The sequence below is a fragment of the Canis lupus genome, chromosome 12 (assembly GCF_011100685.1).
Source record: "Canis lupus familiaris isolate Mischka breed German Shepherd chromosome 12, alternate assembly UU_Cfam_GSD_1.0, whole genome shotgun sequence".
Classification (NCBI taxonomy): Eukaryota; Metazoa; Chordata; class Mammalia; order Carnivora; family Canidae; genus Canis; species Canis lupus.
The window spans coordinates 6635315-6663245 of record NC_049233.1 but is presented as its reverse complement, the minus strand read 5'-3'; the positions used below and the strand labels follow the sequence as shown (position 1 = coordinate 6663245).

The window sequence follows — 27931 nt, the reverse complement described above, 5'->3', positions numbered from 1 at the left end:
GCAGAGCTGCCTTCCAGTGACAGACCAACAGGCAAAAACAGGGCCCTGCTGTAATAAATTCAAAAAGAGTTGTCCAGGGGATCCCTGGGTGGCGCAGCGGTTTGGCGCCTGCCTTTGGCCCAGGGCGTGATCCTGGAGACCCGGGATTGAATCCCGCGTCAGGCTCCCTGCATGGAGCCTGCTTCTCCCTCTGCCTGTGTCTCTGCCTTTCTCTCTCTTTGTGTGACTATCATGACTAAATAAATAAAATCTTAAAAAAAAACAAAAAACAAAAAAACAAACAAACAAAAAAAACAAAAAGAGTTGTCCAGCTAAGAGTCATCAACTGAAACACAGGTTCTTCCTCTTCAAGACTAAAATTGTGTTTAAAGCATCTACATTTAGGAACTGATATCAATTTTTAACTAAGAACTGTTACAAAAAAACTTGAGATTTGCTGCCAAATCACAGCAATCAAGAAAGAGTGGAGGGGACTGCTGTGGGGCTGCTGAGCTGTTACCCAGCGCATTCCACACGCGGTGCACGGTGCCGGCGACAGGCATGGGGTTTGTATTGGTTAATAACCCTGCCAATTCTAAACTGGAGATCAGGCAATTTCATTATCTCCTGTCACCACAAGAGAAGAAAAGAGGATTTAATATGGTTGTTTGTTTTTTGTTTTTTTTAATATGGTTTTGAGGAGAGTTTGCCTAGTGGAGTGTTAAACCTGCATCCTCCAGGCCTGGGATAAAAAGGGACAGTCTAGAGGAAACCAAGACCTTCACGACATAATCTGGGAACCCCAGTCTGAGAGACCTGGTAAAGAAAACATTCTCAGGGGATAATAACTGCTTCTGATCTCAAGTCCCCACAGAGGATTATTTCTCATCACCACCAGTACCCTCCTCCTTCATGTCCCTACCATAATAGGGTTCGAAGAGCTCACTGGACGCCGAGTAGAAGTCCTCCAGTTTGAAGTCATTTGGGCCCTTCAGAGTCATTCCAAAGCCCTTTGCGTGCCACTTCTTCCTCCACAGCACGTACTCCGAGAAACCGCCTGGGCCTGCGCAGACGTCAGCAAAGTAGAGAAGCTCAGCTTCCCGGTCCTTTACCAGTGGTTTCTGCAAAGGCAAGTGGAGGACAGGGGAGGAAGGGAAAAAGTCTGGCTCAATGGGGAACAGGAAGGAGAATGCAGGGGGAGTAAAATGAGCCTTTCAGCAAACATAACACAGAGCTCCCACCGAGGCCACAACACCCAGGATATGATCTCCTATGGTCATCACCCTCTGGAGTTGCCCATCCCTACCTCAAAATACACCTAATGCTTTTCAAGCATAGGGTCTACCTCAGACTTATAATAAAAGCATCTTAATAGGAATCTGAGTATGTATTTTTATTTCTCAGAGTCTTTTCCTTACCAAATCCTGCCTTACAAGAGTCCTACTGAGTGGAATAGATGCTGCATCCCCCACTTACAGACAGGGAAATAAAAGACACCAAGACACAGGGATCCCTGGGTGGCGTGGCGGTTTAGCGCCTGCCTTTGGCCCAGGGCGCGATCCTGGAGACCTGGGATCGAGTCCCATGTCGGGCTCCCAGTGCATGGAGCCTGCTTCTCCCTCTGCCTATGTCTCTGCCTCTCTCTCTCTCTCTCTCTCTCTCTCTCTCTGTGTGACTATCATAAATAAAAATTAAAAAAAAAAAAAAAAAAGACACCAAGACACAAAGCAACCGGTTCACAGACTGTGTGCAGCAAAGCTACATGAGAATCCAGTCAGCCTGGCTGCTGGACTCAGGTCTTCCTATCCAGAGCCTGAGGGGCTCTAACATCTCCCCCTCCTAGTCACAGGGTCTACCTTTCCAAACCACAGCCTTTGCTTCCCTTCTCCCCCTCCTTCTTGGCTCTCCCTATTCTTTTCCAATTCACTTTTTATTTTGGAATAATTTTAGGTTTACAGAAAAGTTGCAAAGACCAAGTTCTCATATACTCTTCATCCAGATTCCAATTTTGTTAACATCTTGCATGGCCATTTGTCAAAAATAAGAAACCAACATTGGTACACTGCTATTAAATTCAACTTGATTCAGATTTCACTAGTCTTTGTTTTGCTTCAGAATCCAATCCAAGTAATCACAGTGCATTGAGTCTCCCCTTTTTGCACTCCCTTCTGCCTTTAATCCTCTGCTAGCCAGGACATGGGGCAGTGGTGCAGAGGCTGGAGGCTGACAGGCAGAGGGCGAAGGAAATGCTGGTGTGTAGCCTCCAGACAGCCCCCAGAGTACCCACCCACCTCAGGAATAACTAAATTACAATACTCATTTGAATTGTTGCTGGGTTTTGGTCACTCCAGTACCTTTTAACTCTTAACCTGAAATTTATGCTGGACCCAATACTGGCCCATACTGTGTCTAAGGCAGAGGGGATATACCATCTGCACTGGTGACAAGAAGTTGAGCTCTAGAGCAGGTAACTACAGAGGTCCCCGAGGAACACCCAGCATCTAGAAGGAGCTTAGTTAGCTCGGCCTTCCCTCTCCACAGGTTTGTAATGGCTGAGTACCTGTCCAGAGTTCTGCAACTGCTAGATAAAGACCAGAAAGCTTTAGGAGAGACAGTTTTAAGAAAGAAATGGAAAATACTAATGTTCACAATCCAGCCACTTTCTGGGTTAAAAAGGGCCATGCCTCTGATGATAGCTACCCAGCTATATCAAAACAGTGAAGAAGTCTCTGGAGAAACTGACTTTAGCTAAAAATAAACTTTGTCATCCTATGACAAGCCCACCCAGGTACAGCTGAGATATATCAGTTCTTTCTCTTCTTCACCAATCTAGTCCAGTATTCTTTGTTCCCGAGCCATCAGTTATTCATATTTTTGGATTATATTCATTTGCACACACAAAAAAAGACCTAACAGCATTTGCTGAGAACATTATGTAGCATTTTTGAGGCAGTATAGTGGGGATGAGGCAGGGATCACAAGTTTAAGGCCTACACATACTGGAAGGAGGAAAAACAATGTTCCTCACCACTAGCCATGCCCTAGCCCCAGGCTCTAGGCTCTACGGGGAGCCACTGGCCCACAGGAAAACTGGGCAAGAAAGGAAAATGAATCAATGAAAGAATCTCACTTCCAAAAAGAGGGCATAAGTATGCATAAGTATGATCTCATTCTGTAATTTCCAGACATGTGGCCCTCACAGGTCATGGCCAGAAGGTCTTTTCAGAGAAAGGACAGCTGGAGTTCTCACCTCTGCCACTTACTGGCTGTGCACTTAAGGGCAGCATACAATTTACGCCTTTAAGCTTGAGCTCTCTCAACTGTAAACTGGGACTAACGTAGGCTCTCCAGGCTGTTGTAGGATTAAAGTACCATATGTCAAAGATGTTTATAAACTGTAAGTACTGAACAAACATAAGATGATTCAATATTCAACTGGATCAACTTCCTTGGAGTCAAAACTCTCGTCCTTTTCCATCTTCTTCCTTTTCCAATGTCTCGTGCAGTACTCCTGGGCTCAATGGGCACTTTTTAAGTGTTTCCTAATTCCCTCTAAGATACCACCACAACTCAGAGACCCACATTCAATTTTTGTCTTCTGTTAGGCTTCACAGACAATGTTTACCTACTTCAGCAATATTCCCAGGCACACAAAGCCTGCACATAATGTTATGGTTTATTATATGCTAGCATATACCTAAAGAATCTAAACTCCCTTCTTTTCCTTGTCTCTTCCAGTTTGTATTTACAATTTGTTTCCCTACCTAGTCTCTCTTCTTTTACCACAACCCACAGAACCAGAATGCCAGTGAAAAACCTCGTCGTCCCATCCACCTCCCACCTCCAACCTCCCCATACCTGCCCAAGCTTCAATTTCTCAATGCTCTTATTCCAAAATTTGCCTGATCCAAGAGTCACTGAGACCCTAGCAAACCCAGATGTGTGTCTGGGCCCTCGGTCACTTCCATCTCTGCTGGTGACTGCTCTAGAGCATCTTGACTCGCCTGGAAAACACACCAAGCCTACTGGGCTTGGCAGTCACTCTGGTCCTCAGGGAGAAGAAAACACTAGGGGCTGGAAAGAAATCACTTTTTATAGTGGAGTGTAGAGAAACATCTCTGAAAAGGCAATTTTCCATGGCCACTAACAATCAATTCAGGTCAAGAAGGTGCCTGAAGCATTACAAACACAGCTGCCTTTTCCTATGTAACGAACATCTCCACCCTTGACCTGAATGGTACAACCCTGGTGCCTATTTCATTTTCCTGACAGCAAAAGATAATAACCAGATACCAGCTGCTGGAGGCGTTTATACTCAAAAGCCCAAAATGATGCTGTGACTTCCCAGCAGCTTGACAGAGCTCCTCTGCCAGGCAGGGGTTTAAAGGAAATCATTTGGAGCTCAGAAAATTAAAGCAACATTATATCAATCTAATTTTCTCAAGATGCTAATTCCTAGAGCCCTTTTGCACTGCCTGCTGGTCCTAGAGAACAGCAAGAGAGGCCTGGGAGAGAGAAATGAATATAGGCTAGAGGGGTCCACATGCCAGTTTTGCCAGCATGGAGGGAAGCAGTTAGGGAGGTAGAACTGAAACATGAAAGAACTTAGAAAATAAGTTCCTTTAGCAGGTGGATAATCAGGGGGCCTAGTGGAAGGAGAGTGAGTGAAGCAGAAACAGGTTTGGGAACAGCTGGCTCCTGGCCCTTCACTGTCAAAGAGAACTAACTTTCTAGGACTGAGTAAGTAAAAATGCTTTGAAACCCTGAAGGGAATGCTAGAATGAAATTTCCTTTTTTCTTTCTCTATCATTATGGTGTGTCTGTGTTCAGAGAAACGAGAGGTAACAGAGTAGAAAATCATTTTGCTCTACCACTTCTTGAGAAGGGGCAAAATCTAATAATTATGATCCCACACAAAGCTGATTCAGAAAGGCAGAAAGGGAAAGTGGCCACATCTGAAATCACAGGTCTTAGAACTGGAACAGATCTTAAGGGCCTCTGGTCCCACCCCAATCCTCTGACAGGTTAGTAGGGCTAATTTCAGGGATGAGGCAATTGAGGCCCAAAGAAGGGAAGAACTTAAGTGACACCACCTACAATATAAGTGCTGTACTTCCTGCCTCACAATCCCTCACTGAACACCACAGCCTGTATTTTCAGACACGATACTGATTTTAAATACACCAGTGAAAGGATCCAGATGCCTACATTTCATTCAATACTCACATTTCCCCAAGCACTCCCTTCTCATACCACAAAGGGCACCCCAATCAGATGATGTCACAAATTTGAATTTGAAAAACAAGCTCATTGTAAGGACTACATACTCACCCTGGCAACAACTGGCCTCTACAGAAGGGCTTTACAAACATCCTCACCTTTCACCCTTACCAGTTCTTGAACTCACCAAAACGTCCAGAACCTAAGTGCCATGAGGGAAGAGATCACATCTATCTCATTCAAAATTATATTCCTAGTGCCTGGCACAAAGTGGGAGCTGGATAAATACATGTTAAATGGAGCAGGAGGGCCCAAGCTCTATCTCATACACTCCCCTCTCTGTTCCCTACACTTATAGATGTCACAACAGCTGATTTTGCCCAGAAATGTCCCTTTGCCACTGTTGCAAGCCCTGCTCTCCTCCACCTGGGGCAAGCAGCAGGATCTGCAAAGCTGGAGGCTAGAGCTCTGGGCCTGAAGCCCTCGAGACAACTGCTTACTGGACCATCCCTGGGACCATAGGAAGCACCATGGGACCTAATTTGAGGAGCTCAAAGCAAAATCTCTGTCACAGAGCAGGAATACTCTACTAGCATCACACAAATGGCAATTTCTGGGCCACTGAAGCTTAAAGCCATTTAGGGCTATGAATTCAGACAAAGAATCTTGTTCTCACCCCACAAGAGTCCCGTGGATTTGTAAACATGTGATCAAACACAAAATCCATGTTAGCCATCTTCATTGCTGCCCTGCAATAAAGACAGAAAAGCGCAACTCAGTATACTAGATGTATGGAAAGCTGAGGCTCAGACAAAGAAATGGAACAGTGCATGTCAGGGGAGAGGACAGGTAGGGAATGTCAGCAAACCTGTTTAGGAAGAACACTCCTCGGATCATCTCGTAGGGATTGGCCCGGGTCCGAGCTCGCCGCATCTCCTCTCCATCCAGGACATCAAACACACTCTGCCCAGAGAGAATCAGAACCTCAAGATAAGCACCACCCTCCAGGATGGGACAGGGGGCTTAAGAGCTTGAGGAGTGCAATTCAGCCCTCGAAAGAGCTACTATACTGCTGCATCCCAGCTCTGTAATGACCAGTTGTGTGACCCTAGACAAATTGCTCAACACTCTGACTCTCAACCACTTCACCTGTAAAGTGGTTAAAAAAAAAACAAACAAATAAAATGTAATTAGATCCTGTACAGTAAGTGGTTAATAAATGGCACCTGTGGGTAGGCACAAACCACCTGTTGGCATCACAAGTCCTCAGAGCAAATCTGTTTCTCCACGCCATCATCAACTTGCCTAGGGACCAGAATTCTGATATTAAAGCTTCCTCAGAGGACAAAACAAACCAAGACCGGTGTTTTGTGATGGCACCTACCCACACAGCAGGGACCCTATTCCCTTCTCCAATTTTCTCCCTGAGGAAAAAAAAAAAGCCTCATTTTACATGAGTTCTAGGCACCTTAAGGCTATTCCCAACCCTCTGCCTACAAAAAAATAAGTTTGGTGAGGCTGGTCTTAGGCCTTGTTTCTTCTCCAACCCATTTCTTCCTCAGAGTTTCCCTGGCTCATTCTGCCCTGGGCAATGTGTACTTCCTGATACAAAGTCATGCCAAAAGCTATCAAGGAGAGATTAACATTTGTCCAAGTAGTAGGAGCTTCACGCTGACTATCCCATTTAATTCTCACAACAATCCTGGGAAGTATTTTTTTCCCATTTTATAGATGAGGCAACACAAACTCAGAGCAGCTAGATCAACTGGCCCAGGGTCACACAGCAAGAAAGTTAAAAAATTAAGATGTGAATTCAGGTCTATCTGACACTAAAGAATAATCCAAACCTTTCACTATGCCAGGCCCCCTCAGGACTATAATGAACCAACCCAATGAGGTTAAGTGGAGCCTTTCCTGGCTACTGGCCACAGGGACAGTGCAACACTACAAGGCCCCAGAAAGAAGGATACCTTTGGAGAAATGTAGCAAGCCAAACATCCAATCTCCAGGAAAAATCTTAGCTAAATTTGAGCTCTCCCTCACAATCAATTCAAAAGACTGGAAGAGCCCAGCACATGCGCTCACACCAGGTTTTCCAGCCCAGCTCTCGCCACAGGCCTTACCTTACACTGCAACACACTGTGAAGCAGCTCTTCCCCACAAAACTCTGTCTCGTCTTCAATAACCATCTTTCTCTACAGAAAGAAGAAAACAACCAATATTGATCACGTATGACTGCATTTGGGGGAATGAATGGAGAAACAAGGGTTCCAAGTGAGTAGAGCAAGAAGGGGCTTGAGTCTCTGCCAAGAATATCAATCCCTGAGGGGCAGGAAAGGGAAAATCCTAACTCCCTCTGGCTATACTCCAGATGGCTGTGAGATGAAGCAGCCTCCTGGGTGCTCTGACTAGAGCACCATATGGATATAAGACTCGTGAATGCTGAGGCTGAGAAAAGCAAACAGGAAGGAAACATTCAAGCTGTCAGTCCCCAGAGCATGGAGGCAAAAGGATAGGGATGCCTTAAATGACAGAACCCTGTCCTTCAAACAGGAAGCTTCTTGACCTGTAAAGGGGACAAACGTCGGACACCAGACACTGTCCTGGTAACATCAGAGAAAATAAGGGCTCAAGCAACCCTCACAGGGGTGTCATATCCAACCAGATGGTTGAGTGAGGCCATCTTTAAACCAATGATGCTCAAACTTGGGTGTTCTCAGGTTTTACACAATTCAAAAATCACTGAAGATCCCAAAGAGCTTTTGTTTGTGTGGAGGATATACACATACCAACTTTATTATTAGAAACCGAGACAATTTTAATTTATTCAGTGTGAAAGAACAACACATTAACATAGATAACATATTTTTATGAAAAATAACTATTTCCCAAAAAAACTTTTACTGAGAAGAGTGGCATTATTTTTCATTTTTACAAACCTCTACTATCTAGCTTAATGTAAGATGGCTAGTCTCCTCTCTGCATTTGCATTCATGGTTGTGATAAAGCCTCTGGAAGACTCCACTGGACACTTGTGAGAGAATGAGTGAAAAAAGCAACTTTCCAGTACCATTATGAAAATAACTTGCACCCTATAGAGCCCCTGAAAGGGTCTTGGAGATCCCCAGGGGGCCCTACACTTTGCGAACTGCTCTCCAGACCATACTGATTTGGTAGCTATGTACTAAATTCTTACAGTTTTCCAGAAGGAGATTAAACAAATTCTCTCTGTAACAACTCCCTCATTATTTTCTGAGGACAGAGACAGCATCTTTTCATCTACCTGGAACAGTGCCCAGCAATGAATGACAGAATACATACAAACGTGTAAAAAGCTACTCTAAAAAGCATCCATGAGGAAGACCAAAGTTATGCATTTTGTGCTGCCTTGCAAGGTAAATGACTAGGAGAAAAAAATCCTGTCACATCTCCCAGGGGCATAGCTGTAAAGCCCTTGACACACTATCTTGAAAAAACTTTATTTGGGCAGCCCTGGTGGAGCAGTGGTTTAGCGCCACCTGCAGCCCGGGGTGTAATCCTGGAGACCCAAGATCGAGTCCCACATCAGGCTTCCTGCAGGGAGCCTGCTTCTCCCTCTGCCTGTGTCTCTGCCTCTCTCTTCACTCTCTCTGAATGAATAAATAAATCTTAAAAAAAAAAAAAAAAAGAAATAGAAAAAACTTTATTCTTGCCAGAATGGTCAGATTCACAATTTTCTTACACTGAGTATACATACACACACACTGGACTCAAGAAGAAAAGTCAGGAGGTAAGTGCCAAAAATTCAGGGTACACTTTCCTGAAATCCTACCTTTCCCATAACCATCCAATCGCTCATTTCCTGAGTGTCAGGAATTTCGGTGGTACATTCTGGAAACCATGATACCTGTTCACAGGCACTGGGCTACAAATAAAAAAGAGGCAAGTAAGTCAGGGAAGATGGCTCCTCAGGGCTATGCCCCAACTTGGAAGGGCTTCCCCAAAACAATCAAAAAGGACTCAGATATACTGGGAAGGCCCCAGGAAGCTGAAGCCAAATGTTGTGGTCAGACATGAGAACTGAGAGCCAGGATGCTGAAGGTTAACTTTTGAAGGCCAGGTACAATTCTAGTATGAATCTTTAGAAACTTCCCAAACCTTCAAAGTTTCTTTCATTTGTTCCAATGTTATTTCATAAATACGTACTATGGGCTAAGTACTCAGAATGCAGTAAAAAAGACTTGGTTCTGGACCCAACGGGCCTACAATCAGAGCACTGGAGACACAGAGAAGTACATATAGTAAGTAAGTCTATGAAAAAGTAACTATACCAGGAAGACCCAATGTTAATGGGTCTCACCTCCTGATGCCTTTCCAAGTGTTATTCACAAAGATTTCTTGCCTATTCATTCCCAGAGCAGAAACTGGCATCTCAACTGTGCTTTCTCTTAATTTTTGAATTACATTATACATTAGAAATATCTAGAGTCCTTTGTTTTCCCTAAGATTTTATTTGTTTTTAAGTAATCTCTATACCCAACATGGGGCTTGAATTCACAACCCTGAGAGCAAGAAGTGCATGCATCACCAACTCAGCCAGCCAAACACCCTCTGCAGTCCTTTTAAAAAGTACTGATAACAGGGATCCCTGGGTGGCGCAGCGGTTTGGCGCCTGCCTTTGGCCCAGGGCGCGATCCTGGAGACCCGGGATCGAATCCCACGTCGGGCTCCTGGTGCATGGAGCCTGCTTTTCCCTCTGCCTGTGTCTCTGCCTCTCTCTCTCTCTGTGACTATCATAAATAAATAAAAATTAAAAAAAAAAAAAAAAAAAAGTACTGATAACAAGGCCCCACCCTTAAAGTATATGAATCTGTCAGTCTGAGGCAGAAACTGGGTATAATCACATTTTTAGAAGACCCCAGATGATTCTAATATGCAGCCAGAACTATGTCCACTGGGCTAGAGACGTGGATTATAGAACCTAGACAGGTGGCTAACCTGCAGGGTACTCTACACACTGCCTCCTAAGCAAGTGTGGAGATTCACCACTGCAAACTGAAGCAATGTAATTAAAGGTAGTATTACATGCTCTGAAAGGCATAAAATGGTAACACAATGGAAGGTCCTAAGGGCAAGCCAACCATCAACAACAGAAAAAAGTTTAAATTTACTGAAGCCCTTTTTTCAATGAATCTGGCAGTGAATTACGCCCCCACCCCAGTCAAATCTATCACCTTTAACCATTTATAAATGGTTATAAGTTATAAACTCTATGGGAAAGAAAGCTCATATACATTGAACGTGTCCCTTTTGGAGAGAATAAGCAGACTCAATCTCCCATCTCTAGAAATGTGAAATTAAGAGCAGAAATGGACTGCAAAGTGGACTTTGTTGGACTTTGTCTGAAGGGTCAAACCTTGCACTCTCTATTCCTGGGTTGCAGTAGCCACCAGGCACTTCCTCTACAGTGACTGCGGGATTGGACAGTCACCTGAGGCAACCCAGACTCATCTACCTTAAAGAAGTGGATACCAACTAATAGGTAAACCAATAAATAGGGCATCTTTTGTATAAGAAAAACTGAATCATGGTAAACGATAATTAGGACAGCCTTGCCTCAAAAAGGAATTTCAATAGCCTGTCTCCATTAAAAACAGAGATTTTATGGGCAAATTTAAGATTCTGAGTTTAGCTTAGTTCTAATTCTGCCTCACTATGAGTATCAGGACTATTTACTGGTTTTCATACAAATGAGGACACAGAAAGCACCAAGAATTTCACTGAGGTAAAACCCTACATCTAGTACCCAATTACAAATATTTACCCTATCCTGCACTTTCTCATCTGCTATTCTGCTGGTCTCATCTCCTCACACTACAAGCCAACACAGCAGGCCTAGCCCCAGAAGCCATTAGCTCCTAGCTTGTCAGTATCTTACTCTGAAGCCTTATTAGGTTTTTATCATGTGCAATTCATGGAAGTTCTTTCCTGAACTGGAACATCAGAGAGACAAATAAAATATCAATTCTCCAGAGTTCACAGCCACATGTGAAGTTCAACTACATCAGCTTATATAGAAGACTAGGACATTTGTGTTCTATTTTCTCTAGTTTCAATTCTATAATGGTAGTATTTCATCATTAGTTTTAGCTATTTTATTATATCTACTTCAAATTCTCTGTAAAATAACATAGGAGATAAATAAATGAATAAATACAAAATCTCAACATCACCTGTGCCATGAAAAAGGGTGTGTGTCTCTTTTGACAGCTAGGGTTAAAACACAGTGGTACCCAAGCAGATAAGCAGACTAAAGCCACAAGAGGAAAGCTCTACAGTATAAACAAACATCTACATAGAGCTGATATCAGAAACCCATAGAAGTGCAGAACCTTTGAGGGCACCTAATGCAGTCAGTCACCTAGTGGGAGAGTGGGTTCTCATTCAACTCCTTTGAATCCTTTCAGCAGAGGGAACACATTACCTCGTGAAGTACCCTAGCCACTAGTGGAAAGGTGTATCTATTTATTAAAGTTCTTTGTGGAGCCAAACTGCCTTCCAGCATCTTCTACCCGCTGGTCTTTAACAGATCCACACCCTAGCAAGTCTCCCTCAGTATCTCTCTTCTGTTTCCATTCTGGACATCCCTAATATCGTCCATGTTAAAAACCCAGTTCCAAATCCCACTGCCTCTGGAGACTTCTAGTTTGTTAACATGGCTACATAAAGTCATGCAAACAAAAACACAAGTTGGCTTTCCCATCTCCTCCTCCCCTCATCAGTTACCTCTGGCTCATCTCGCCAGTCTACATTTAGCTCTTGATCAAAGCCTTGCAGTGTCAGACCCAAGCCTCTTCGACCTTTCTGATTAGAGGCTTCAACGATGTCCTTCCGACCCTGGCTGTATTTCCCCAATCCTTCGCCTTCCTTGAAGCCCATCTTGGCCTGAAAAAGAGACAAAATAGAGCATTTACACAAATAAACAGATAATAATGGAGCACTTATATAAACAAACAGCCCCTATCACATGTCAGACATTATGCTAAACTCCGAGAAACATAGATGAGGAAAGCCTAAAGTTTTCCTTGTAACCTAATGAAGAAAATAAGCATAAATAAGTCACTGCAGTTTAACCATGGGCCCAGTGGCTGTCTACTCCGGAGGTGAGAGTCTAGGGCAACCAAAAGTTGGATAAATGAGAAGAGACCTCATAGCTGTAATTAAAAGCACCAAGAACACTTAATCTCACTGGACATTCACACAACTACCCTTCCAGCTAATTTGTCTGATTAAGTGAAAAGCAGAGCCAGAGTTGAATTGGTAAAGAGAAGATAATTTACAAATGGAACTGTTTCAAGCAGCAACTCTACCTTACCCTCAGCCACTCAAATAGCCTTACTAGATAAAGACAACGAGAGCCTAGAGGAGCCCACTTAATCAAGATACTAATTGAAAACTCACTTTATGTAAAACTGAGGTATGGATCTGTAGGTACTATAAGATACTGGACAGGAACTTTTTTTTTTTTTTTTTTTTTTTTTTTTTTAGAGAGGTGGAGGTAGGGGCTGAAGGAAAAAGAGAGAGAGAGGGATCCCTGGGTGGCGCAGTGGTTTGGCGCCTGCCTTTGGCCCAGGGCGTGATCCTGGAGACCCGGGATCGAATCCCACGTCGGGCTCCCGGTGCATGGAGCCTGCCTCTCCCTCTGCCTGTGTCTCTGCCTCTCTCTCTCTCTGTGACTATCATAAATAAATAAAAATTAAAAAAAAAAAAAAAAAAAAAGAAAAAAAAAAGAAAAAGAGAGAGAGAATCCCAAGCAGAGAGAAAGAATCCCAAGCAGACTCCACACCCAGGGCAGAGCCCAAAAGAGAGCTCAATCTCATGGCCCTACAATCATGACCTGCGCCGAAACTGAGTCAGATGCTTAATTGATTGAGCCACCCAGGTGCCCCAGAACATTTTTTTTAATGACACAACTGTCTGTAAGCTCACAATAAACTCTAGAGTCACTAGGCCCATTATATACCCCCAAAATCAGAGACCCAAATTCCCAAAGCCCAAGAACCCTTATCTAATAAAAGAACTCCAATCCTAAAAAAAAAAACATAATCCCTCCTTGAGGGTCTATACTCCTTTTGGAAGGGGCATTACCAACTCAAGAGCTGGACAGAATTCCTATAGTACCCACAAATCTCTCCCCAGTCAAAAAGGCTGATTGAAGGGATACCCTCTCTCCCCCTTCCCTCTGCCCCGCGCCTCTCTCACATGCTCACATGCACTCTCTCACTCTCTCTCAAATAAATAAATCAATCTTTGGGGAAAAAATGGCCAACTGGGTCACAAACCTCCCCATTGTCCACTACCCCAAAGTCTGTGTCCCCAAACTAGAATCCTGACTATGAGTTCAGAAGTGGCAATTCTCATTCCTAAATGAGTCCAGAAGAAAATGGAGGAGTCAGCTGTAATATTAAAGCTAGCCAGAAAGCAAACTTGAATTTCCTTAAGCTTTGTGCACATGCACTAACATATGATAAAGAAGGCAAGCAGGTCTCCCTAGTCACTTTCCTTCTTCTAGTATGTCAATGGGGTATGGAAACTGGGAAGGAGAACTAGACCTTCTTTCTGAAGTAATATAAAAAATCATACTACTCCAATTTATCTTAGGCACCTGAGAGTGAGCAGGATTTTAGTCACTTCTTTTGAGATCACTCACTAGAGCAAAAACTCACAGCAGGAAGCCTCTTTACCCAACCACACACATCCATGTGTAGGAAGTACATTCACATGTACTCATGATGAGCTTTCATTACTAAGGAGACTAAGCGTGATCCAGCTCTGAAAAGGACAGGAGAAGCAGGCCTGCACAGACACTTCCCATGGATAATTCAAAAGTGACACATACTTCTATTAAGAAGAGGGTCACACTCTCTACTAAATTTCAGTAGCTAGAAACCAGAGGAAAAACTCATGCCCTAGCTTTTCTTCTTTTCACACCAATACAATTTCCCTTCTCTTACTCCTCTGGTGGAGCTTTAGAAACCCAATCCAAGCACTGACATACCATAAGCTTCTGGGAGACACTATTATACATGGAATAGCGAGAAGAAGTTCCTTCCACAAGGGAGTCTGCTTTGAACGCATCGTCGAAAGAGTCAGAGCTGTGTTGCTTTCCCTCAGTCTCACTGTCAGACCCACTTAGGCTTGTGGCAGATGCTGGCAAAGAAAAAAAAAGAAAATGTTCAGGTGAGTTTATGGCACCAAGTAGCCTTTAGAAGTCTAAGTTTCATTTATTCACCTAGTGTTCAGTACATGCATTGCACACATCAAGTTCATTAAATGACCCAGGGTCATATGTATTCTCTACCTCTTACTAACGATGATATCTTAGGCAAGTCACTAAAATGAAAGTTCCTAGGTATTTGACACATGAAGGGAGCTCAAAAATATCAGGTGTCTTTTCCCATTCTTTCACGTTTTCCCCTACAAAACTGAGATGGTAATACCTATCTCATGGGCTTATAGGAAGGTTAAGTGAAATAATGTGTTTAAAACTACACCATCAAATATAAAACATGTTTACTGAAGATACGATTATTATTTCCGCTATTATTTGAACATCAATTTCCAAACACTGATACCTAACTCCATTTTCAATGTTCTATCACGAGACTAACAGTTTCTGATTGTTTAATCTCCTAGCTGCCTTTGTTTTCACCGTCTTTCAAAATTACAGGTAAGAGGATAGGTCTATAGCACTGCCCCTCGGAGAAGAGCTGGCTAATGGGGGAAAGGTGGAAGAAGAGCAAGGGATAAGAGAAGGGTGAGAAGGAAGGAAAAAGAGCAGGAAGAGGGAAAAGAGAGGAAGGACAGGGAAGAGGGAAGGTGCTTATGGAGCAGCATCAACTGGATAGTAGAGGAGCTACAACTAAATGTTCTAGGAGGAAGCTGGTGGCCTGAGTAAGTTAAACTATTATCTTCATGGTGAACAACCTTGTTACCAAAGGACTCTAAACAAGACCACCTTACCAGCTGCCAGAAGTGGTCGATTACCTGTCTCCTGGTTCAAAGTGGCATGACTCAAGCTCTAAATATTCACTATGTCTGTCTGGCTTTTCCCCTCTCTTTTATTGATATATGAATTCCTTAACTTGAAAGCTATTTCAATACGATACAGTTTATTCAGGTCATTTCTTGGGCAAACCCAACCAAATTTGGAAAGAGACTGTATCTCAAAATCTGCTTAATAATTTCTGTATATTCCCATTGAGGCTGGTATAAATCATAAATCAGGAGGAACGCAGAGCAGAAAATGAAGATGGTGGTGTCTAATCTCATCCCAAAGCTTAAGATGTTATTCAGTGCTCAACATTGTACACATTTCCTTAATAAGTAACTGTACTTATTTAAGAATAAAATCAAATTTTTTTCAATTTACACATATTATTCTTTCAAAGATATATTAGTTGTTAGGCTATAAATGCTTGTTATTTGGACCTAAATACTTAGTAATATGACTTTTAGGTATTGTTTTTGGCCTGGAGCATGGTGAAAAAGTTAAGGCAACGCTGAGGATACCAAGGACCAAAAAAACCTGGGAGCTTCTGCTCTCTATGCACTGCAATATGTAGATCACCAAGACACGCTGTCGAATGAACAGAAGAGCTAGACCATATGCATGAAACACAGTACCCTAACTCGTGTACTAAAGAGAGAAACTAAAATAAATAAATAAACAAATAAATAAATAATAAAGAGAGAAACTAAGAATATGTATTTATGTTTCTTGTAATTGCAAAAAAAGCTTTTAGAAGGAAATATATAGAAGATCATCAAATAAAAATGATTATCCACATATGCAGGGGTTGAAGCATGGAGACAGAATAACCAAAATGATCACTTGGAACGAGTGAAAGTGAAAAACATGCCATTTGATTTACATTTTGTATCAGTGGAGTATACATTTACTCTCTTTTTATATTTTTTGATTTATGAACCATGTTAATATACTACCTATTAATATTTAAAATAAATATAAAAAGAAACTGACTAGCACAATTCCATTAAGGAAGAAAGGAAGTCTGAGAAGAGATGTCTAGTCAAAGCCTGGCTGCTTGTGGGAGGTGTTAAGGAAAGCCAGCCATGAAAATAATTCAATGATGGTCACTATTCAGGTATTCATAACTTGCAATTACATTATAATTCTAAAGCCTATCTGCACTGATCCCTCCACTTCCCCATGAGAACACAAATTTGTTAAGGGTTAGCATTTGAGAAGAGCAAAACCTTCCTAGCACCCCAGGCCCAATTCTCCCTCACACTGTGCTCTAGGAGCAGCACTACCACCAGCACAACACCCATCACAAACAGCATCCCACTGGACAGGGTCACTCCTGGAGAGCAAGAACTGTGTCACACTCAACTTTCTATCTCCAACACCTGGACTGAGTCTTTCCACTTAACAAAAATTAAGTACTCACTACAGTGAATTTAAAAAAAATTTTAAGTCTTGATTGACAATAATATATTAATTACTAATAAATTTGTTTATAGAATGAGGCATTTCAAAGTAATCTAGGAGTTGTAACATACTTAAATTTTCTGTTCAGTAATGTCATATAGAAAACTTGAAAATAATAATACCCATAGGACAAACTCTGTGCTATTACCAAAAAAAGCCTGAGTCTCATTTAAGTACATTTAACTTTGTTCCAGGATTAAAACTTTGACAAAGATGGTCTTAAATAAAGCTGCTTTAAATAAACAAACAAACAAATAAATAAAGCTGCTTTATAACCTGGTGCCATTTAAAAAAAAATTAAGTCTTTAAATTTTTTTTTAGGGGCAGCCCCGGTGGCGCAGCGGTTTAGCGCCGCCTGCAGCTCAGGGCGTGATCCTGGAGACCCTGGATGGAGTCCCACGTCCGGCTCCCTGCATGGAGCCTGCTCCTCCCTCTGCCTCTCTGCCTGTGTCTCTGCCTCTCTCTCTCTCTAGCTGTGTCTCTATGAATAAATAAATAAAATCTTTAAAATAAAAAATAAAAAAAATTTTTTTAAAAAGGTTAAACAACAAAGAATTTAAGCATGAGTACCAAAATATCGATTATCTTAACAGAGAATTGGGCCTTCCTTGGACTACTATTTAAGAACTCCCAGTTCCCCACCCCTCTGACCAGTAGGCTGAAATAGGACATCTGTCAGACCTGTCATAGAACAAAACACTGGTATTGTCGAATTGATTAGACAATAACTTTGGCTCAGGACATGTTCTATAAAAGGTCAATGCCATACACAATGGGGCACTCTCCTAAAGAAATAATCCTACCCTCACAGAGTTTAAAAATCAAATAACTAAGGTCCAGGTCAAAAATGGTAGTGACAGCTGGGTCTTGGGTTTCTAGGCTGCTAGGTAGGTCTGGGGCATAGCTGGGGCAGTCCATGTTGAGTGGTGCTCACAGCAATGAGGAGGGCTCAGCTCAGATGTGGAAGGCACTCCCCTACTTCATAGAGCTCACCAGTGAGGGAGTGAGTATGCTGACCGTCTTCCTGAAGTCGCACCTGGAGAGCATATAGAGCCTTGAGTTCGCCGCCTACGACTATCTCTTCATCAGGTCCAAGCCCTTTCTCGGGGGAGATGGTTCACACTCCATTCCATTAACTCTCATGTGAATCCTTTCCAACTGGCTATGAAAATTAATAAAGAGAACCTGGACCACTACCCAGTGTGGACCACAGCACTGGTTTGGACCATGACTCTGCAGGAGGACCAGAAAAGTATATGGGACTTTAAGCTCCACCTTCCAGCCCTTTGCTTATGGTAGGAGATAGCTTAAATAACTTAGATTGGTTCATGAAAAAAAATTAAAATAATAAAACTTTGTAAAAAATCAGATAGCTAAAATAAACATGCATTTTCTTTTTAATTTTTTTTTAATTTTTTATTTATTTATGATAGTCACAGAGAGAGAGAGAGGCAGAGACACAGGCAGAGGGAGAAGCAGACTCCATGCACTGGGAGCCCGATGTGGGACTCGATCCCGGGTCTCCAGGATCGCGCCCTGGGCCAAAGGCAGGCACCAAACCGCTGCGCCACCCAGGGATCCCCATTTTCTTTTAAGAATATAACACTTTGCAGAAGAAAGAAAAGGCAGAGGAACATGTTTGAAAAAATTAGAATAAACTGAAAACCAACCTTCTGGCTCCTAAGCAATTAGCAAGGAGAAATTTTGGTTGAGAATATCCCTAGATGAGAGGCACCAAATCTACCCCTTCCTCATGTTTTTTTCTTAAGACTTTATTTATTTGAGAGAGAGAGAGAGAGCACAAGCAAGGAGGAGGGACAGACAAGCAGACTCCCCACTGAGAAGAGAGCCCAATGCAGGTCAGGACTCAATCCCAGGACCCTAGGATCATGACCTGAACGGAAGGTAGACACTTAATAGAGCCATTCAGGTACCCCTACCCCTTCCTCTTAAGGAACCTATCCAATTCCCTCAATAAGGAGCCAACTTGTTTACATAGACCAACGCAGCACATGTCACAGAGTGCCAGAGAGTGCCACTCAGAAGGAAAGACCCAGAACATTAACAATGAGTAACCATGGAAACTGTGAGGTGAGGTTATATTTATTTTCTGTTTTGTACTTTTCTGCATTTTCTGTGTGAGAAATAAGAATATATTCATTTGAAACTTAGAGTTTAAAAAATAAAGCTATAAAGAAATGAAGTACCATTCCACGCCTTGAGAGGAATTTGGTTCCTTCCAGACCAATCTTGGGAGGATAGCAGATCTAAGGGGAAAGACCACTCAAGTGGCTCAAGACTAATGCTGGGTCTCTCATCTATAATCTCCCATGCAAGGGAAAGAGATGCACTCTATAAGAGAGGGCCCACATGCTGAAGAACTATGCTTCCAAAGGTGCAGATTTCTCTTCACTCTGTTGCTTCCCTGCCTTCAATCTGTACTGACTGAAGAAAGAAGGGGTACCAGGAATGTGGGTAGCTCCCTGAGCACAGCCCTCAAGTTTCTTTCTGTGAAGCCCAGGTATCCAGGGTCCTGACTGACGAGAAGCTACAATGTTAAATCAGTACTATTCTTTTCACCAGCTTTCTGGGGATTCATAGGTCTACCTGTGAAAAGGTTAGGAAAACCTGGTATCCTTCAAAGGAGAGTATGCCCTTGGCCCAGCTCTAGGTGGAGTTACCAGGCAATTAGGTTTGCTTGAGGACCCATCAGTGGGCACACATCAATGGTATACTATCCCTCCAAATGCAGGGTACGAACCACCCTCAGATCTCAGAGAGAAATCTTCTGTTTTCTTTGTCTTCATAACATTCTTGGACCAAAATGACAGGGAGAACCAAATTTGGGTGGAGGGCTCATTAGGCAAATCGGTGGTGAATCTGGTATAAAATACCAACACCAGAGTCTGGGACAAAGATCTTTCTACTCCATTCCTCCTCCCTAGGTGTTACCTCATGTGCAGATGTCTGTACAGGTTCTGAGAGTAAAGCTGAATGGAAGCTAAAATACCATCCTACTGAGCATTTCTTTGTGAGACCAAGAAAGTGTGCTGGATAAGCCTTATTTCTTTTATTTCTTATGGTATTTGAAGTCAATTCTTAGCCTGACATGATTTAAGACAAAGTTGCCTAGATTAGTCCTAATGTCCACAACAGCCACAGCCATTGACGACTTTCACCCCTGGGCCTTCAGGGCCACTCTTTTCAGATGGAAAGAAGACAACCGTTATGGCTGCAGCAATAACTAAAGAGGAGATTTCATCCCCCAAGACTGGTAAGAATTCAGCAAACACAGAGCAATTTTGTAATGAAGATCTAAATTAACAGAAGCAATAAGGTCAGTCTATTAAAATGATTAGTTTCATTAAGAACTTGCCAAAGCTGGGTGGCATTACCATTTACCTTCCCGTGAGCTCCCCTTCAAAACCTAACAGAAAGCCCAAAATATTATTTAGAGTTTTCATTTAAGATTTCTTCTCCACCTGTTAAATATCATTACTCTTAAGTCATTTTAAAAAAGAAAAGTTCAAAATTATTCACATAGCAACAGAACAGTAGGGCAAATTTTTTTACATGGCAATAGAACAGTAGGGCAAACATGCCAAGATTAAAAATGACAGTGACAACACATACGGAGGGGCAGCTCCACCCACTAATGGCCAAGGTGAGCAGCACACAGATACAGAAGAATAAATTATGGATTTTAATAAATATCACATCCTGCCTAACAACTGCTGTGGAATATACTCATTCCTGTTTAAAGACTCAATTTCTCCTTCATGTCAGACAAAATGGTAACTCGTTAGAGCAATTTAAACAGATACCGATAAAGGAAGTTTTTGATTAAGGTCATGAATCTGGGCTGACAAGAAAGCGATGGTGTTTCAGGGAGAATAGCCTATTTAGGGAAGAATTAAACCTGGTGGAGGGGAAGGCACTAACTAGTGTGGTGCCAGCAAAAGGGCCTGGCAACTTCCAAAGCAACACGCTGTGGGAGGGCCAGGAGCCCACACTGGATATACAGCTAAGGATAAAAGGAAATTATCTTGGAGTCTAGACCACAGTTTCCCTGAGAGAAACAACCAAAAAGAACAAAATGACCTCTCTCTGCCTCTTCTTACTTCAGAAGGTTGTTATTTAATAGTGAATTTCCAAGAGTTTATTTAGGCTTTAAAATGCCTTCAAACTCTGCCTAAAATACTCAAAAGAACACAGGATGCCACAGTGGCCATTACATTATCCCTTTTATTCTTTACTCCGGTCAGACATCAATCTTTGACCTGGCAATGTACTTACCTTGTCAATAAAGTAAAATAAACAAACTGATTAAACTAAATAGATTTATTAATGAGTCATCACACTGATCTAGCAGAGAAAGGTACAAATAAGGCCCAGAAAGACAGAAATTGTAACTACTATCTTTTTTTTTTTCTATGTACTCCCTAAAGAGCATCTTTCAATCATCTATTCAGCATTATGCCCAGGTGGAAGTGGTCGAAGCAAAAGGAAACACATTTGCTTTAATCCAATGACTTGACTAGGAAAGCTGCATATAAATTTCAGTGGATATGTAGTCTAACAAGACAGTGAGCTACCAGGGCACTGTCCAGGGGACACTTGGGGGGCTCAGGTCATGATCCTGGGGCCCTGAGATTGAGCCCTACATCAGACTCCCTGCCTGGCGGGGGGAGGAAACCTCCCTGCCCCCTTACTTGTGCTCTCAAATATATAAAATCTTAAAAAAAAAAAAAAAAAAAAAAGCCAACTTCAAACAGAGATAATATAAATGCTAAGTATTTAATGAAATTATCTTCTATAGAATGGAGGAGAGATAGGCAAAATGAAAAAAGTAAAGCGGGGATCCCTGGGTGGCTCAGCAGTTCAGCGCCTGCCTTTGGCCGAGGGCGTGGTCCTGGAGTCCCGGGATCGAGTTCTGCGTCAGGCTCCCTGCATGGAGCCTGCTCCTCCCCCTCTGCCTGTGTCTCTGCCTCTCTCTCTCTCTCTATCATGAATAAATAAATAAAATCTTTAAAAAGAAAAAGGTAAAACATTTTAAGCTTCTTGGAAAAGATACTCTGTTGCCTTCGATCAATTCTATTCAGTAAATATTTATGGAGCATTTATTCCATGCCAGGTATGGGGTGGGTGGAGTGTCACAGAGAGCAATCTTGCTGATGAAGACACCAGAACCCCAGCTCTGTTTTTGTGACAATACAAAAGCTAAAATAAGCTAACAGGGAAATCTAACAATGTTTATTTGCCTCTGCCTCCTGCCTCATTTTCTGAAAAATAAAAAGGACCAGGGACCTCTGGGTGGCTCAGTGGGTTTGTCATCGACTCTTGATTTTGGCTCAGGTCATGATCCCAGGGTCATAAGACTGAGCCCCACATCAGGCTCTGCGTGGGGCCTACTTAAGAGTCTCTCTCTCCCTCAGCCCCTCCCTCCCTCTCTCTCTCATTCCCTCTTAAAAAAAAAAAAAGACCAAATGGCCTATTGCCAAACTCATACAAAGTACTGGCCATTTAGATTTCCATCCTGTACTCACAAGAGCAGTAGTCAATCCTAATTGAATCACATGGTGCTACTTCCAGAAAAGGTTAAAGCTACTTGGTATAATTAAGGGAAATGCGGGGGTGGGGGGTGGGGGTGTGTGGATAATCTCAATTTTAAAAGCCTGATTCCTTTAAAAGATCCTTAACCATACCTCCCTCTACCTGTGAGGGAGGTATGCCTCAAAAAGATGCCCCCTGAGATCAGCTTAGAACTAGATACCTCAACACCTGAGTACATTTATTCCCCCAGATGTGCTCTCCCTTTTTTCCATTGTAGGCCACCTCTCCCAATAACCCAGGTGGCTCTACCTAAGGAGACTCTACCTTCACCACACTGTTCAAATCCCAGGTGGAAAAAAAAAAAAAAAAAAGAGGAAAAAAGAAAAAAAAATCCCAGGTGAAAAACAAAACTCCCTTTCTTCAACAGTCCCTAGAGCCACTACACCCAGTATGTTTTTGCCCCCCCCATGTAGTAACCTCAATTACATAAAGCCTGGAATCCACAGTGACAACTTTAAAGGCACTCATATCTCCACACACAAGGTTTTAAGAGTCTCTTATTCAACTGGGACCACAGCTGCACCAAATGCTTTCAGCTGTACTGCCTGTTAAGCTTCTCCTCTGAACCAGCTTCTCAGCACAACTGAGGAGTAACTGCCCTTCAATTAGCCTACCACTTGTAAAAATAGTACTTCCTGCCACTCTCAAAGGATGCTTCACACCCTTTCAGTTACCAATCTGTTACTAAATTTCATTCTAATTTATTAGTGATCCAGCAAAGGATCCCCAAATGCAAGACTGCTGGTGTACGGGTTGAATAGTGTCCCTTTTTGGAGGGACTGGACCAAGGAACATGACGTTTAGAAATATGGTCTTTGTAGATGTAATCAAGTTAAAATAATGTCATACTAGATTAGGGTGGGCCCTGATTCAATGACTGATGCCCTTATAAGAAAAGGAAAATTTCTAACAGACCTACACAGAGAGAACACAGAGGCAAAGACTGGAGTTATGCTGCAATAAGCCAAGAATACCACAGACTGCCAGCAACCACCAGCAACCACCAGAAGCTAGAAGAGGCAGGAAGGATTCTTCCCAAGAGCCTTCGGAGAGAGCGTGGCCCTGCTGACACCTGGATTTCAGACATGTAGCATCCAGAACTATGGAGAATAAAATTCTGTTGTTATAAGCCATCTAAGTTTGTGGTACTTTGTTTCAGCAGCCCCAGGAAATGAATAAAGCTGGCAAGTCAAGGTAAATGCAAATAGAGCTGCTTCTAATTGCTTGGTATTTGAGGCAAGCAAGCTCCTAGGCACTCTACAATTTCTTTCACAGAAAGGCATCTATGGACATTGTATGTCCATAACCCTAAAAAACAGGCAGAGTAAAATGTTCGTTTCAACCAGATCAGTGAAATCTTTTGAGCTTAGTGTCAACAGTGAACACAGGGATACTCTAACTCATTTGGGTGTTTCTGATCACAACAGCTGAGGGAATTGAGAAAACAGAATGCAAAAACCTGAGGGGAATTAGGTCAGCTCATGCAGCCAAGAGCCCATCCCCTGTGAAAGAGCCCCAGGATCATTAGCAGCAATTAACAGCACAGGGCACTCAGTGCTCACCACTACTTCCAACTGGTTTAAGGCAGCAAAAGAGTGCCACCTACTGCAAGACTAGCCACAGAACTAAGACAGTACTGTTAACATTCCAATTTTTTATCTAAAACAAGTTGCCCATTCTTAGTAGACTAGCAGAAGGGAAGAGAGGCTAGAGCCAACATCTCTCTGTAGAACTTGCTCAACTTCCCTCAAGGGGTAGCTGACCGTGTTCTGCCCAATTCAGGCACCTGGGATTCAAATAACCAGATGGCCAGTGGCTTCACATCACATGGGCAAGCATACCTTTTGCTCCATGATTGACAGAAGAGGGAGGTTCGTCATCAGACGTAGAGCTCAGGTTCAGGGCAAGCTCTGCAACTCTTTTCTTCTGTTTCTTGATAGGGGCAGTGCATTCTGGATCATTTCTCCTCCTCATTGTTACTGCAACCATAAATCCAGATCGTCAGCTGCCCTTGTCAGAGCCACTAGGATCAGAGTAGGGATTCCAAAATATAAATCATCAAAGGGATGGGATTTGGCAATTCCAAACAGATTCCAGTGCCAGTTTCTCAAACTGAGGTCCAGGAAGGATGCTAGCCAAGCTCTAGTCTTCAATAATAGCTGTTCGTTTTACTGGAAAATGTGTGGAGCTCACAAATTGAGAGGCCTCAGGGCCTTGATGTCAGATATCAAAAAGTCACAAGCCACAGAGGGGTAAAAGGTCTTGGGTACTTATTATTCTATACTTTTCATGCAACATTGGCCATGTGTATACTGGACATTAATTATGAAACCTAATGATTATGAACCAATATTTACAAGGTGAAGGGACCATCTCAGAATGACTGCTCCATCACCATTATAATTTTTATCCAGACAATTAAGAGGTTACACAATATAATACGAATACTGGTTTTGGTTTATTTCAGGATGTTTGAAAACATGAAAGAATTGGGAGTTTTCAATGAGGGTAAGGAATGGAAGCAGTGGTTGACTTAGGAAACAGAAGAGTGGGAAAGTTATTGAAACCAGAGGTAGCCGTATCATAGGACTCTGGTGTGAAAATAATTTTAAGAACACCAACACACCTCCATGAAAAAAGAATGGAAACAATCAGGTCCCAGGTCACCATTATCCATGCCCATGGGTAGGTACATGAGAGGTAAGATTGAGGGGAAAAAATAGATGGAATGAAGTGATTGTGACATTTTGAAACCTTAAGGAATGATCAAGTTAAAGAGCAAGCGAGAGCAGTAGTGAATCGGGTGTGGTTTACATACAACTGATGGGCTAGAAGAAGACTCAGAGAAAGAACTCAAAACGTTAAGAGCAGACAGGTGGGTGACCAACTGGGCTGCAATTCCTTGAGGAAGGGGAGGTGCAGAGTGACAAAACAGGCTTTTAACATGGACACAGCAGCCAGAGAGCAACGCAAGGCAAAGACACCGCTGATGCCCTCAACCTCACAAAACCCTGAATTACATGTTTCGCTTCTCTACAACTCAAGGATGAGCCAGTCAACCCAATGCATGATCTTATTCTAAGGAGGCAGTCTCTCTTACTAGCCACAGGCAGGGGTTATCCTGGGGAAGGAAGAACGGGGGACGCTGAACAAAGAGAAAGCAAGACCACGTTTCACTTTAAGCCATCGTCTTAAAGGCCGCCCCCGCCAAAAAAAAAAAAAAAAAGGTCCCTAACAAAAGCAAAAAGGGCCATCTGATTCTTAGCGACTCTGGGAGACTGCAAGCACGGGGAACTCAATGTGGACTGCGTTGGGGTGGGTGCAAAAACAAAGGGGGTGGGGTGGGAGAGTAAAGAGTTGTGTGAAAGGCAGGAGATACTGATGCTCCTCCCCAGGCCACCTTAGATCGGGGCCTTCCAAATCATCTACTCCAACGCTCTCGTTTTCCAGTGGGAAAACCTGAGGCGCAGGAGGGAAGGCCGCACACCTTAACCAGTGGCCCGCTCAAGTGACCCGCACAGGCCAGAGGAACGTGCGCCGGCAGCGAACTTCCCTTCGGGGCAGGGAAGCCCCGAGGCCTGTTTCTAGCCGCTGCTCCCTCAAGGCAGGGGCTCACACCCCCTGTCCAGTCGTCTCTCCCAAGGTGTCGGCTTGGCACTGCCACCCTTATCCACGCAGCGACAGGAGGTCGCAGCTCTCCCAGCCAGTCTTTTCATTTGAAAACAACGTGAGTGTGTGAATGTGTGCGCACAGACGTTCGTCGGCGGCGACTCGGGCTGCCGGGAGCGGGAGGGCGGGTGGGGGCGGGGAGGGCTGAAGGAAGCGGGGGGAGGGGCGGCGAGGGTCACCACCGCCGGTGCGCGGCCGAGGCGGCGGTGGAGGGGGAAGGATGCTAAGCCCGCGCGCCCGCCCGCCCGCTCGCTCCCCCCGGGCCGCGCGTCGGCACTCACGCTGAGGGGAGAGAGTGAGCTGCCTGGGAGCGGAGAGGCGGGGGTCAGGCCGCCGTTGCCGCCGCCGCCACCAGGCCTGGCCCTGCCGCTGCCAGAGCCGCCGCCTCCTCCCTCAGTTTCGTTTCCCCACCAGCCAGCCGGGTCCGCCGGCCGCGCTGTCACGCTCGGGTCCCGCCCTGCGGGCTGCGCAGCTTGATGACGTCACGGGCCGCCCGCACCCTCCGCGCGGCCGGGTCCTGGCCCCGGGGAAGAAGGCTCAGGTTCGGGCCCGCCCCACCCCCACCCCACCCCACCCCCACCCCACCCGGGGCGGGCCGGGGCGCCTGCGCGGAAGAGCCTGAGGGGAAGGATCCCGAAGCCACGGTGCCCGAGGTATCCTCGCTTCCCGCTCTGCGGGGCGAGCCACAGACGTAGAAATCAGAAGAGCAGGTGTCGTCACGTCACCTCATTTCATTTGATCCCGTTATTATTTTCATCTTGCAGATTAAGAACAAGTCGAGAGAGGTAAACGGCGAACTGGTTAGGGGCAGAAACCCAGTCTTCGGGTCCACCGCTGTATCCCCAACATCCCGCGTATAGTACATCTTCAACAGCTGCTGAACGAAGGTCAGGAGGAAAAAAGGAATGCTGCCTGTGGCATCTTCCCGTGTGGAAACAGATGGCTTCCCATCCCAAGCCCCCCTTCCGCTTCTCTGGCCAATATGGCCAGAAGTCTGCTTCACATCCTTAGTCACTTCACACCCATAAATTCAAATCTGACTTTATGTTCTTCTGTAAACCTGCTCTTTTTCCAGTGAACGGTGCCACCGTTCATCCTGTTGGTCCAACCAGAAATCTGGGATGGCCCTATCTCCCTCATTCCCCAGAGCCTCCGATACACACTTCATTGAGTTTACCTCCTAATTGTCTCCCAAATCCATACATTCTTCTCCATCCCTATTGGCACAAGCCATACACTCACCTCTCAACAGGATTCCTCCAATAATCTCCAAATCATTCTTCCTGTCTCCAGTGGTGATGCTTGTAGTATAGAATTTTTAAAATGTATTCTGATCTTGTAACCTATCAATGATTAAAACCCGTCAATGACTCGACCTCCCATTTCTCTTGGGTTGAAACTCATGTCTTGACGATGGCTACAAAACTCTTTAGTCTGACCCCATCTGCGGTCGTGCCTTCTGTTATTGGCCCTTTCTCCCCATCCCCATGTCTCTTAAGGGTACAACCCCCTACCTGGATAGTCTTCTCACCCTTTGCTTGGCTAATGTCCACTTATCCCTGAGATGTTTAGCATCCTTATCTGGAAATCTTTCCTAACTCCACAAGTCTGGGTTGGGAATCCCACCCCCAAGTTCCCATAGTTTTTTGTCTTTCTGCTATCAAAGCACTTATCACAGTGTTGTGTAATGACCCCTTGACTCACTTGCCTCCTCCATCCAGTTGTAAACTTTGTACAGGAAAGGTTATCCCCATCTGTCTGCATTAAATCTTGTGGATTTAATATAGTAGCTGGTAGTAGGTGCTCAACAGACATTTATTGAATCTGTGTAAGTATGGAAGGTGAATAAAGGTTAAGTGATGTACCCAAGGTCACAGAGCTAGGAAGCAGCAAATGGACATTTAAACCGAGGCCTCTTTGATTGTAAAGCTAAGTGTTTTTCCACCTCACCAGGGA

At 43.8% G+C, this 27931-nt stretch overlaps 1 protein-coding gene and 1 long non-coding RNA gene across 3 annotated transcripts in view; one reads left to right on the top strand and one right to left on the bottom strand.

Moving 5' to 3' along the window:
- The window catches only part of CMTR1 (cap methyltransferase 1), a 50691-nt gene extending 24257 nt beyond the window's left edge, over window positions 1-26434 (bottom strand). Inside the window, exons 1-9 of one of the 2 annotated variants that reach the window (XM_038553917.1) lie at window positions 26257-26434; window positions 24148-24329; window positions 14237-14388; window positions 11965-12123; window positions 9011-9103; window positions 7323-7394; window positions 6068-6162; window positions 5876-5948; window positions 902-1100 (exon numbers count right to left, since the gene is read on the bottom strand). In XM_038553917.1, the coding sequence (XP_038409845.1) occupies window positions 902-1100; window positions 5876-5948; window positions 6068-6162; window positions 7323-7394; window positions 9011-9103; window positions 11965-12123; window positions 14237-14388; window positions 24148-24295 (991 nt within the window). In that variant the 5' untranslated portion in view covers window positions 24296-24329; window positions 26257-26434. The remainder of the gene's footprint in view (window positions 1-901; window positions 1101-5875; window positions 5949-6067; window positions 6163-7322; window positions 7395-9010; window positions 9104-11964; window positions 12124-14236; window positions 14389-24147; window positions 24330-26256) is intronic. The other variant, XM_038553918.1, reaches the window with a different exon arrangement.
- Window positions 26435-26532: 98 nt separating this feature from the next.
- On the top strand, window positions 26533-27350 carry LOC102156054. Its single transcript, XR_005367641.1, has 2 exons — window positions 26533-26628; window positions 26740-27350. It is a non-coding gene; the product is annotated as an uncharacterized LOC102156054 (long non-coding RNA).
- The last annotated feature ends 581 nt before the right edge of the window (window positions 27351-27931 follow it).